This window comes from Scleropages formosus, chromosome 16 (assembly GCF_900964775.1).
Source record: "Scleropages formosus chromosome 16, fSclFor1.1, whole genome shotgun sequence".
Classification (NCBI taxonomy): Eukaryota; Metazoa; Chordata; class Actinopteri; order Osteoglossiformes; family Osteoglossidae; genus Scleropages; species Scleropages formosus.
In genome coordinates, this window is record NC_041821.1 from 17,072,073 (window position 1) to 17,085,111 (window position 13,039).

The 13,039-nt window shown below is 41.7% G+C and overlaps 1 protein-coding gene across 3 annotated transcripts; it reads left to right on the forward strand.

Annotated features, from left to right (window-relative positions):
- The first annotated feature begins 713 nt into the window (after positions 1-713).
- Positions 714-12,809, forward strand: traf5 (Tnf receptor-associated factor 5). 3 transcript variants are annotated; one of them, XM_018750670.1, is made up of 11 exons: positions 1,632-1,698; positions 3,745-3,981; positions 4,491-4,548; positions 4,822-4,923; positions 7,173-7,337; positions 8,389-8,466; positions 8,672-8,746; positions 9,136-9,228; positions 10,392-10,532; positions 10,778-10,949; positions 11,958-12,809. In XM_018750670.1, exons 2-11 carry the CDS (start codon positions 3,749-3,751, stop codon positions 12,542-12,544), a joined length of 1,704 nt encoding a protein of 567 aa, XP_018606186.1. In that variant the 5' UTR covers positions 1,632-1,698; positions 3,745-3,748; the 3' UTR covers positions 12,545-12,809. The 3 variants fall into 3 exon arrangements, with proteins under 3 accessions (XP_018606188.1, XP_018606186.1, XP_029115073.1); XM_029259240.1 differs by lacking the exon at positions 4,822-4,923; XM_018750672.1 differs by lacking the exons at positions 3,745-3,981; positions 4,491-4,548; positions 4,822-4,923 and adding an exon at positions 714-910 and having other exon boundaries at positions 1,555-1,698.
- Positions 12,810-13,039: the final 230 nt, after the last annotated feature.

Consider the following 13,039-nt stretch of genomic DNA (forward strand, 5'->3'; position numbering starts at 1 on the left):
ATGTTGATTTCACACGGTTCTGAATTTCCTACTGAATTTCATATTAGAAGTTTCTGGCACTATTAATATGAATTCCAATAAATCTGAGATGTAAAAAAACAGAAACCTGAAAACAAAAGCACCTGAAATTCTTTCCTTTATATAAATCTTTACTTTTTCAAAGACTATGTATTATTTGTTAAGTAGTGAAAGCATAAGTAGAACTTGTGGTATCAAAAGGCAATTGCAAATGGCAAAAAAAACATGTTATATTCCTTTCTAATTAAAAGTATAACAATATGTCCTATGCGGTGTTCTTAGCAAGCGGCACATGAGGATCTGAGCCTCAAATGTAGCTTCAGAGTAGGTAACTGTCTGTATATACTGGATATAGCAGCTCTGTGCTTTGAAAGACATTTTTATATATATATATATATATATGTGTATATATATATATATGTAATCTGAAATGTAATGTATGCATGTGTTAACCTGTCTTGGTTTACTTCCAGTTATATTGTTTGTTACATACAAGTTGTCATAAAACATGATTAAATTTGGAATTAGTCTGAACTGCCTCTTTCCTGATTGTATTCACTTTTCTCCTTCGTAGGGGTTCGAAATCATAATTTCAGCGGCCGTTTGTACACACAAGTACAATGAATGAGTGAGTGAACGTTCCGTTGCCAGGGCGGCGCTGAGCGCGTGCTCGCGCGACCGTGGCGAGCGGCCCCCCCACCGAGACTCCTCTCGTGTTGCGTTGCAGCTGCTACATCCGTTCAGGAAAACTTAACCTGTCTGTTAAAAACGCTCCGCAGCCACATTTTCGCGTCCGAATAAATAAGCGCTGTTAGGAAACGGATGTGGCTAAATTTTTTTGCCTTGCACCTTGGAGCTTTTTTTTAACTTCTTCATTGCCAGGGCGCATACAGTATGAGTATAGTATTGCTTTGTTTGTTGTACTTTTTCGCGTGTTAAATCGTGTCTTCCTGGCCTGGGTGCGGCGCATTGCAGCGTGCCTTATGATCGGAACATAACAACCTCATCATAGATCATGGAACTTTTGAAAAGTATCACCTTGACTTGATTTAAATACTCGGGTTGTAAATATTCGGGGTTGTTTGTCGCCCCCGTGTCGCTGATGATCAATATATGCCCAGTAGATGTGCGTAATAATTTATAAAGGAAAGGTTGCCAAACCGTCAATGCAACGCTAGAATAACGCAAAAATCATCTTTAAGATGATTTCCTCTGCATTCGTACTCCACTGAAACCACGACTTCAAAGACATTATGAAGATGTAAACTAAAGGGAGCGCGAGCAGTTTTCACAGCATCTTCGTAACAATATAATATATAGAAACCTCGGATTTCTAGAGACGATGGACATAGATGCCGGGTCCGGCTTATTATCATTTCTATTACTATTTCAGCACTTCTGCGTCCAGCTGAAGCGGAAAGATTTACATATTACGCGCACTATTTGCGTGTCATTTGACTTCATTTTTTGTTTTAGGACGGACGACTTCCTTTATTTTTTTTTTTTTTTTTTTTTTTTTATTTTTTTGCTCCCCAGGCGCGCTGCTGAAGGTTCGCGGTCGCGCCGTCGGATCGAGCCCCGGAGCGCGCGCGCCCGCACTTATCAATGAACAAGGCGCAGCCGGTCGTCGGAGAGCTTTCGCCTCGACAAGATATTTCATCGGCAGATCAAGGGCAGCAGGTACGCATGGAGCATCGCAGCGCGCGCTCGCTACACAACGCAACGCCGGGCTCGATCGCACGCGCTCTACGGAAACCGAAAGTAAATATTTTCACTTTAGGAATGATGAGAAAATTGCAACCTCCTTTGTCGGAGGTCTGCCATCAGATCAGTGAGCCGAGGCTAAATAATTGCTGTATTATATTCCGAAGAAAGTCGCTTGGAGCGAGTGTTAAAACAACTTGTGCGGAGGAAAGGAAAGGGCAGAAGATGCCCGTGCGCGAGCGGGGATTCCCCTCGTGCGCAGCGCTCCTGCACACCTCCATATGCTCGTACACGCGCGCTAAAACGTTCGCGCGTGAAAGTTAAACAACGTGCAAATCAAGACGTGTACTTTCACCTACCTGCCTGGCTATGGAAAACAGAACAAAAAAAAACAAAAAAGAAGAACGGGGTTATATTTTATGGCATATATACCACGGAGAGAACTGGCGCGCTCGACGTTAAAAAACGGGTAACGTTCGTGTGTGATGTATGAAATTGTGCTGTGGAGAAGAAAATCTGAAGGTTTTATGTGTCATTTGACTAATGGAGGTGTGGCACTCCTGTGTGACAGGACAGAGTCTCAGTGAGAGCAGAGTCCACCAATTATAACGGTACGCTCCGTATTTGACCACTAGAAACCGTCACACACAATAAAATTAAGGAGCACCACACTAGTGACTACTAGCAGAAACCAACAGCTGACTTCCAGCGAACGGCATTAACAGATTGAATAAAAGGAATGCGTTATTAATTTCTACTGGCTGCATGTCACCTGGACCATTCTTCTGCGGGCCTACAAATAGAAGTATGTTCAATGAGTATTGCATCCGTTCGCGCGTTAAACACAAACACGAGGAGGTGAGAGGGGGTGGGATCGAGTTCGGACGCAGACGAACGCAGCCGGACGCAGACGGACGCAGGGCCTCCTGCTCTTGCCGCCACTTTGGCAGGAAGCGCGGGGAATTTCGCGAGACAATTTTAGCAGCGTGCAAGTGAACCGACAGCAGCGCTCGCGCTTGCCAGACACACTTAAGTGCTGCTCTTGTGAGGACATCATTAAGTTCTACGTTTATATGCACTCCAGTAATGACATGTAGTGCTAATTGCTGCATTGGTGACGAGTCACAAGAGCCCGTCAAAAGTGAACAAACTATGGCCTCCCTGGTTGACTGTGCAGCTGCCTTTGACTCTTTGCCTCTCTTGGTTTTTTAGTTCCACTTTTTTGCCCTTGGAGAAAGCCGCAATGATTGGAAATCGTGTCGAATCAATGTCGATAGGGTGCTTATTCACTTTTAATGGGGAATTTATTTGTGGGGGGCCCAATTTTTACATCGCCCCGGAGGCTGTACGAGCCGTCCTTCGGCTTCATTTTCCGTCGCTGCTTGAGCCGTGTGTCTGTGGTACGAGTGAGAAGTGTGCGCGCCAAGGTAACCTGGGCAATTTTTGTGTGGTACGGCTGCACAGAAGGGCCAGAGCAGAGCAACACACAGGCGCCCTACATCTCTGAGAATCGCTGGGAAGACAACCAAATTTTCGGTTGCTTTCTGCAGAAATTTTAACCATACACCTTTTAACTGCCATTTGTACATACAAAGCAGGATTCCATTGCTTATATTTCCAGCGACATGTTAAAGTTGTAGGGGGTGCGGTGGCGCAGTGGGTTGGACCACAGTCCTGCTGCCCAGTGGGTCTGGGGTTCGAGTCCCGCTTGGGGTACCTTGCGACGGACTGGCGTCCCGTCCTGGGTGTGTCCCCTCCCTCTCCGGCCTTACGCCCTGTGTTGCCGGGTAGGCTCCGGTTCCCCCGTGACCCCGTATGGGACAAGCGGCTCTGAAAATGTGTGTGTGTGTGTGTGTGTTAAAGTTGTGTTTCCTCTTAAGATAAGCGTACATTTTATATAGTAAAAACGGCAAGTTCCACATCGTATGTTTCGGACAGCGTGTGAAATATTGTCCCTTCAGTTTTCTTTCTGTGGTGTCCAGCAAATCAATAGTGGTAAATCTGTCTCTCAAACCTGTCAAGGTCCATGGCGTCCAAGGAAAGTACTGACATGGATTTTGGAGGGGGTGGCCTATCCCGCCAGAACTCGGGCACCGCTGGGTCATGGGAGTTTGACGCTGCGTTGATGACCCGAGAGTTCAAGTTTGTGGAGAAGCTGGAAGATCAGTATGTGTGTCCTACCTGTGGACAGGTGGTCCTGAATCCACACCAGACAGGCTGTGGGCACATTTTCTGCTACCAGTGCATCCAAGGTTTTCTGTAAGGAACGATGCTAATGCTGTATTTTACTGATGAACCGCAGGCTTTTTAAATGTGGTACACATGCAATTTTGATGATACAATAAAAGTGAACTGTCATCATTTACTATGGTCTAAAACTGCATATCTAATTGTGAGAAGTTGAATTTTAAAAAACATTTTTGCATATCATTGATTTACATGCAGTGGGTCCTCCACTTACGAACTTCAGAGGACCAAGAGTTGGTCCGTTTCTCAAAAAGTCTGTTAGTGGAATGCAACGCAAAGTTGAGCAACAACGCTGGCCAGAGGTAGAGTGGGGTGTTCAAAAATGCAAGACAGTGCTTACTGTTTTGGTCGCTATCTGTTAATGAATCAGGTGAGACTTTGCCCCATGATTTCAACTGATGTTGCAACTCTGTGAAAAAATTAAGACTAAGTACTTCTCAAAAAAGTAACAGTTCGTAATTCGGGGACCTACTGTGTTTAGATTTCACCAGTAACTGCTGACCAATGTTTTTGTCCTTCAGGGACAGTGATATAACTCCAAAATGCCCCATTGACGACAGTTTTATTAAAGCCAATGAGGTGAGGTTATGATTGGTAAAATACCTTAAGTGTTTGTCTAAACTAAGATTAGTTTGCATACCACACTACCATCAGGCATTGTACTAAAAAGTGACTGATGATTTACAGTACACCCTCAGGACATATTTAAATTTAGCAACTCTAGTAGTTAGAATACTTGTTTTTCAGAATTTTGACCCAATACACAATACTGAAAAATTCAGATGTTTTTAAAGCAAACATTAATTGTCATTGTTTAATTTTATTTTAACACTGTTCGATTGTTTTTTCCAGGTTTTTCAAGACAATTGTTGTAAAAGAGAAATAGCCAATCTAGAAATATATTGCACCAATGCTCCGAATTGCTCGAGTAAGGTGACTTTATGTCGTTTGCAGGTATGTCGAGAGGCAAATGAGCAATTACCAATTTTAATTAATTATTTCTTCTCATTAATTATTGCACCATTATTTATGAATGAAAATGTAACAATGCAAAGGGGGCGTGGTGGTGCAGTGGGTTGGACCAGGTCCTGCTCTCCGGTGGGTCTGGGGTTCAAGTCCCGCTTGGGGTGCCTTGCGACGAACTGGCGTCCCGTCCTGGGTGTGTCCCCTCTCCCTCCGGCTTTCCGCCCTGAGTTGCCGGGTAGGCTCCGGCTCCCCGCGACTCCGTATGGGACAAGCGGTTCAGGAAATGTGTGTGTGTGTGTGTGTGTGTGTGTGTGTGTGTGTGTGTGTGTGTGTGTGTGTGTGTGTGTGTGTGTATGTATGTATGTATGTATGTATGTATGTAACAATGCAATATAGGATTGGGGTGGATTCAAATGTGTGATTTTTATGACCAATGCAGATTATAAGTGTTTTTCAGTCTAGCTGCTCTGTTACTGAACAAGTATCATTTGAGATAAATGAATAGTAAATGAAATCATACAAAGTGATAATAACATGGACTGAGTGTATTTGTGCAACATACAGACAGCACAACATGCGAACAGAAAAGCTCAGCCAAGAAATCAGAAGATTTGTCCAGTCATTAGCAGTCATTGACAACATGACTGGAGCCAAATTGTAACTTGGCCAAATATTCTCAGAATTCACTTATTCACTCACCCACTAACCTAATGTATTTGGGTGAATAGCAAGGACTCTTGCAGCTACTAAAGTAAAATTTTTTATTAATACAATTGAGATTCAGTTAAAGCGTGACACAAAATTTTGCCGGCAACAGAAAGTCACAAAGTGCTTTGAGGTACTCCCGAAGAGGACATATATTTATCTCCGGAGAGGCCCCATGTCCGCCTCGTGGTCGGGGCTCATGAACCAATCAGGTTTAAGACAAAAGAGAAACACTTTAATAAAATATGAGAACTAGGAAATATGGCATCAGGCCACACAAAAATTCATAATGGAGTAATTTGTGGCTGGCTGGGGAGTTGATCCCAGGTGCATCTTGGCACTGCTGTCCACAACCATAAGCAAGGTGTAAAGTTTATTAGACAAAACAAGTGAGGATTCTTCAGAGGGAAATGTTTTGCTAAGCTGACCAGCGTTACATCCTAGATGAACTTTCCAGAGCCTTCCACATGTCACCCTCATTACTAGATCCTTACGGAAATTTCCACCTTTTTCATATTTATTTTGGAAATTACATTTTTTATGATTTAACCAGTCACAGTGGATCAGAAATCCTTTCCACCAGTCTGATGACCCATTCTCTGCCAGCCTTTATGAGACAGCAGAGAAGCTGGTTGTGTTAGTGGTGTTGGGTCAACAGCATCCTTCTTAAAGCACTGTAGCAATTCTTCTGCTTCCTTGTTCAGTATTCTCAGGCAAGCCAGATGCTTTTTCAAGTGCGTTACTTTGAGCTGTTACTACCTCTCTGACTCCATCCCATTGCTGCTGTATCCATGGTAAATGGCTGAGTCTTTTTAACAACCCCGACTTGCTGCCGGGTGGATCCAAAGGTGTGACTTTAATGTAGGTTTCAAGCAAGATAAACAGTAAGACTGGTAGATGAGCTAAGAAGGGGCATCTCACTAAGCACAGATGTAATAAGGAATTTGACAAAAAGGTTCTAAGAATCAAAAAATTAAAATTCTAAGAATCTAAGTATCCAAAGTTTGGTTAGCAGGTTATTCAAGTTGCACAAAGAACACATGTCCTCAGCTCTGTTTTAGATGGTAGTTGGACAGGTAGCATGTGTGCTAGATGTCTCCTGATGTTCTAGAGTGGGGATCCTCCAGTGATCATCTGGCTTTATGACCTTTGAGGATGTTTAGGTTAGACCAAAGATGAAAGCTTAATGGTTGATTTTGGTAGATTTTTAAAAAATATTTAGGTTTTTAATACTATCCCTAAAGTTATTGAAGGTTGCCGCAAATTGTTTTGTACTTACACATTTGTTGTGTGTTGCATTAATGATTACACTTCTTACGTGGTTAACAGTGGTTGTACACAGTATACCTGAATGTCTGTAAAGTTGCTTCATATTTTGCAATCTCCCTTCTCTTGCTTCTCCCATTCTTCTCATCCATCTTCATTGTGCCCTCTCATTGTCGGTCCACTTCTATCACTCACTTACGTTCTCTCTCCCTCCTGCACTCATTCACTCCATCTCTCTACCTCTCCCACTTTTTTGTCCCATCTAGGATCACCTGAAGATATGTCAGTATGAGTCAGTTCAGTGCCCCAACTCAGGTTGCTCCGAGACTCTGTTCCGCAAAGATGTGGGGGATCACCTTGACAGCCAGTGCCGCTATCGCTTGGAACCCTGTCCATATTGCAGGAAGCATTATGCTGTAATTCATCTCATGGTGAGTATCCAGCCCATGGTTTGGAGCAGCACATTACATTGAAAGATTTCAGTTTGAACATTCAGTCACTACTGCTTTTTGTGTTGGTTTGCAAGAAGGTTCATTACATTGAGTACCACAAAAACATAGCAGTAACAGAGAAGTCTCTTATGCATCATGAATATTTGTTACTATGTCACTGTATTTTCAAGAATACAAACAAGACTAGTACAGCACATTGAGCACAGGGACTTAAAACCTGAAGCTTGCTAATTCAAGTCCTAGGGAAGAATGTGGTGTAATAGTCATGAAGTAACTGGTTTGTACAGGAGCACCACTTAAGCAACATCATAATAGTAGAAAGTACAAAGTTACACAGTTTAAGCAATTCTTAAATTTAAGCATCAGACAGTTTATTGTTCAAAATGTCCTCTTTTTGCGGAGGCATGGTGGTGTAGTGGGTCCTGCTGCATCTTACAGCTTTTAAAACGTTAATCTGGACATTAGTCTTTGCATGGGTTTCCTGCAGGTGCTCTGGTTTCTTCCCACAGACCAAGCATGTGTTTCTGGTGATTTGGTGCCTCTAAATTGCCCTTACTGTGTATGTGCATAGGTGAGTTAATGTGTGTAAGTGCCCTGAGATGGACTGATCTCCGCCAGGGTGTAGTCTGCCCTGCGCTCTATGCTTTCAAGATAGGCTCTGGATCACCGTGACGCTGCACTGGGCAAGTGGCTATTGATAATGGCTGGATGGATGTCTTCTCTTAATGGAGTTTGTGGAAATGAAAATTCAGGAGAGAAGTATTATACCGCCCCCTACTCTCAGCATCATTGTCACACAAATAAAGCATTTAAGCACCCACAACCCTCTATGGTCCCACATATGCTGCTCACACCACGTCATCTGCTTCCACCTTCTGTCTCTTCAGGTTGCAACAAAGGGCGATCTTTTCCAGATATAAGCCCTCTAAGCACATTGAAAACCAAAGAAAAGATACACCAAGGTTTCATCTACAGCTACTGTGCTGTCTAATTGTTCTAATTTTTTAAAAAAATATTTCAATTGTTTTAGGACCACAGAAACTCCACCTGCCTTGAGGTCAAAGTCCCATGTCCCAACAACTGTGACCAGATGATAAAAAGACACGAGGTGATGTATTTTGTCAAGTGAGGACTTCCATTTATTTCCACTATTACAGACTTTTAATTTTTTATCTTTACTGAGTTAACCGTACCTCTCATTACCAGTGCATTCAAGTATGTATTCTGTAGGTGCAGTTTAGCAGTGATATAATAAAACTGAGTGCATCTGTGCTTTATTATTAACTAGTGGTTTCTCTCTGATATATCTTCAGCTTAAAGAGCATTACCTTGAGTGTCCTGAGGTTGAAACAGACTGCATGTACAAGAAATATGGCTGTTCTTTCAGGGTTTGTAGACACAATTACTGGATACATCAGTATTTTTTGTATATAAAGTTGGCAGACATACCCAATAAAATATACATTATTGAACTTAAACTATTTATCTCTGTAATAAAGTGGCAAGACTTGTTGACTACTGTTGAAGAAATACTTGCAACCCTAAAATTTTAAGGTCAATGCTAATACATAGAAATGTAAGATATTAAAGAAAAATATAAAATATACAAAATATAATGCTAAACAAACTAAAATATATACACAAACTAACTGGTGAATTTATTTACTTTTTATGTTTTTACATTTTGCAACAATGTAAGATTCTGAGGAATTTCTATTTGGAAAAAGTATGAAAGATTTTTTTTAGAACCGTAAAAAATCTGTTTTGTTTTAAGTAGCAGAAACGAGTAAAGGTTCAAGCCCATGAGGATGCTGCACTGAATGATCACCTGGTCCTTGTTTTGGAGAGCAATACTAAGTTGGAGAAACAGGTATGAGAACTTAAGAAAGATGTGATGATGAGTAGACTGTTATTTTGCTACTTTTAGAGAGATTGTACTATGGGTGTCCCTAATGGAAAAATAAACCTAACATAACAATAGTCATTGTTGATGTCAGCTATATTTGTTCCTTGTAAACCTAAATGATATTTAAAAATTTCCAGTTAGATGTGATTAAATGGGGCAATAATGATTTGTAAATTGAATTTGTAAGTTGAGTTCTTGTAAAGCAAACATGAGATTGCCATGAATTTATGAATTTATCAATTTATGAATAGATTTCCTTGCACAGAATTTAAGTTGTGGAATAACAATAATTCAGGTATGGTCAAATCAAATTTTTTGTTCTAGCTCGTTTGAATTGTTGATTGAACACTAGTTCAGTAAGCATGTATTGTATCATATTCCTAAAATAAATGTATCATAGTGACCAGAGCAGCCTTACATCTAAAACATGATGTCTTCGGAAACATCTCATGAAGACATAATGCAGTAAGGTACATTGTAATAATGAGTCTGAAGTTCCTGGATGCTCTGGGAGGTGCAGGGAGGGAAGATTTTAGCACATTCATCATGCTAAACATGTCAAATTCGTGTTCCCCTGTCTCCCATTAGAACAGCACCATAAGATCAGGAACCAAGAATTTTTAAAGCAGTATATTGATTATATTGTATGTAGAACATTTGAAACATGGAATATCACATTAGCCAAATAAAAGTCTCATCACTACTCAGAGAACAGAGAGATAGTTTTGTAACATAAACAAAATCAACACGTTTAGCCTCAGAAATTGCGAAAAAAGGGAATCATAGATGGTTTGGAAACTTATGTCAGTAAAGAGATGAACAATATAGCAAGAATGAAAGAGGAGAGCTGGAAAATCAGGGTCGTTATCTGGTATCTGAGAAACTGCAAACAAAGAAGACGGAAGACCACCCCTAATATGGGACCTTCAGAAGAAAATGAAGAAGGATTGCTCAAGATTGGGAACTATGGCATTACAACCATATGCAACCTGTAGACTTGGAGAAATTCAAACTGAAACCACAAGCCCGTAAAGAGTTGAAGGATCCATCAATAAGAATTACAATGTAAAAGATTGTCATGTTTTAGTGTTAACTGAGTGGTATAACGCAAAGTGATTTTCAAACAGATTGATGACCTGCAGCATAGCCTGGTGTTGAAACACCATGAATTCCAGGAAAGAACCAGCTTGGCCGGCAGCCTGGAGAATCAGGTCAAGCCACTGGTACAAGAGATGACCAGATGTGATAACATGATCGGCACTGTTCAGGTATGTCCCAGAATCCTGGTAATATCACCTTCTTAGTGATATGGTATTAAATCAAACGATCTTCTCATAGACTGAACATTAAACTAGTAAAGTGGTTGCAACTATCAAAAACTTTTAGTTTTGGTAAAATTTACAAAAATGATGCTGTTCTTGTTTTTAGCTGGTGGTGATGTTCATCTCATGATGTGATCTTTTAAGTGATGTACTGTGTGTGAGTATGTGGCTGTTAATCATGTCTATCACAGAGGTCCCTTGAGGAGCAGAAGGACAGGGTGGACTCTGTCCAGCTGCAACTGCAGCAGCTGACCAGAGCCTTCAGTCAGGACTTGGGCTGCACAGAGCTGGCCCAGTTGAGGGGCTCTCTGGACAGCCTGAAACAGCAGGTTTCTGCCATCGAGGGTCTCAAGGAGAGGCTGGGTGAGCCCACACCCCTGTATCCCTCTAAGTTCAAGTTCAAGTTGTTTTTATTGTCATTCCGCTGTACAGCTTGTATACAGTGGAACACAAAACAGGAGTACAGGACAATAAATACACAGGACAAAACAAAAAAAGGGCTGTACTGAAGGCAGTTTGTAGTGTATGGAGTCATGCTGGGTTAGCTGTTTGACTGTGCCAGGTGAGCGTTAGGAGGCAGCAGGGTGTTGAGTAATCTGACTGCCTCAGGGAAGAAACTGTTGCGGAGTCTGCTGGTGGTGACACAGATGCTCCTGTGTCTTCTACCAGATGGCAAAAGGGCGAAGAGCCCATGAGAGTAGTGAGAGGGGTCATCCAGAATGCTGATGGCTTTGCGGATGCAGCAGTTGTAGCATGAGGTATCGATGGAGGGTAGAGAGACTCTGATGATCTTTTCAGCTCTTCTCACAATTTGCTGTAGGGTCTTGCGGTCGGAGTCTATGCAGTTCTCATACCACACGGTGAAACAGCTGGTCAAGACTCTCTCTATCATCCCCCTGTATAAGGTGGTGAGGATGGGAGTGGGGAGTTTGGCTCTCTTCAGCCTCCATAGGAAACACCATATTTGAGGACCTGAAGTGGCTGCTGCGTGCTACCACGCCGCCATCTTGCCTAGGGATCTTGCCAAGTCCTTGTCAACCCCTGCACATCTGCTCACGATCAAAATGTCTTCTGAGATCAATCAGTGAGAATTCACCTAGAAACTGACAGTGCTAAATAAGACATTATATTGGCTTATATTGTTAACATCATTACAACAAAGTGATACAGGATTACCCACTGAAATTAGTACCTAAGCTTGACACATTCTTTAATTCTTATAGTTTTAGAATTGATTCTCTAAGATTACTTTCATTAGCCTAAAAGTTTAAACATTACCCAATTTATTTATTGAATTTTTACTCCCTGTTTCGTAGCCTGAGCTGTATAAGAGAGAACCATTTCCATAGTTGTTATGTACTTTCTCTGTAGTGATGTTGGAGGATAACTACATGCGTCATTCCCGGCTCCTGAATATCCACGTGGACCAGTTCCAGCGCAATGAGGAGCGCTTTCGGGAGTTGGAGTCCACCTCCTACAATGGAAAGCTCATCTGGAAGATCCGCGACTACCAGAAGAAGAAGGAGGCAGCGGCTGCCGGTGAAGGTCGCTCCCCCTTCATGCTCAGTGCACCCTTCTACACGAGCCGCAGTGGATATAAGCTGAGAGCTCGGGCCTACCTGAATGGGGATGGGTCAGGTCGTGGCACCCACCTCTCCCTCTACATTGTGCTCATGAGAGGTGACTTTGACTCATTGTTGCCCTGGCCCTTCCAGCAACCAGTGTCCCTCACCGTGTTGGATCAGAGTGGCGCCCGCAAGGATGTCACCATTGTTTTCAAGCCGGACTTGGCCAGCAGCAGCTTCCACAGGCCTGTCTCGGACATGAATGTGGCCACTGGGTTCCCTTGTTTCATTTCCCATGCAGAGCTTGAATCTGCCAACGACGCAGCCTTTGTGAAGGATGATACACTCTTCATCAAAGTCAAGGTGGACACAACTGGCTTGGAAGACCTGTAGCACTCCATGCTCTAGATATGATGTCAAGATAACAAAATGAGATGCATGACAATCATAAAAACTGAAACACCAAACACACAATCATAAATAATTTGAACTCTGAAATGTCAATATGCATTTATGGTTATTACCAGCCCTTAAGTGAAAACAAAATGCTGTAGTTGCCTTGAATATTCAGAACAAAGTCTGAAATTTCATTTTTACTTTCATTTTAATATAATTTTATACCAAAGCCAATCTTGTGTGTATACAAATAAAAGGTGTCACCACACAATAATTTCAAAAATGTCTCAGTTTCAATTATTATTTAAATTTTATTCTATAAGCAGTATTGTATTACTATTTTTTTATAAATTGTTAATGGCAACATTTTATTTAGGAGTTTTTTGTGTAAATAAAACTCACATTTCTTGTGAATGAGTCTTTCCGTTTTTTAATATTGGATTTTGTTGTGTGAAGGTTCATTTAGTCCAGTCTGGTCATTACATTTTCTTC

Coding starts and splice junctions, on each gene's coding strand:
- traf5 (XM_018750670.1), top strand. CDS start 3,749: ATGGCGTCCAAGGAAAGTACTGACATGGATTTTGGAGGGGGTGGCCTA. Junction 8,467..8,671: donor AGATGATAAAAAGACACGAG/GTGATGTATTTT, acceptor ATATATCTTCAG/CTTAAAGAGCATTACCTTGA. Junction 8,747..9,135: donor AATATGGCTGTTCTTTCAGG/GTTTGTAGACAC, acceptor TGTTTTAAGTAG/CAGAAACGAGTAAAGGTTCA.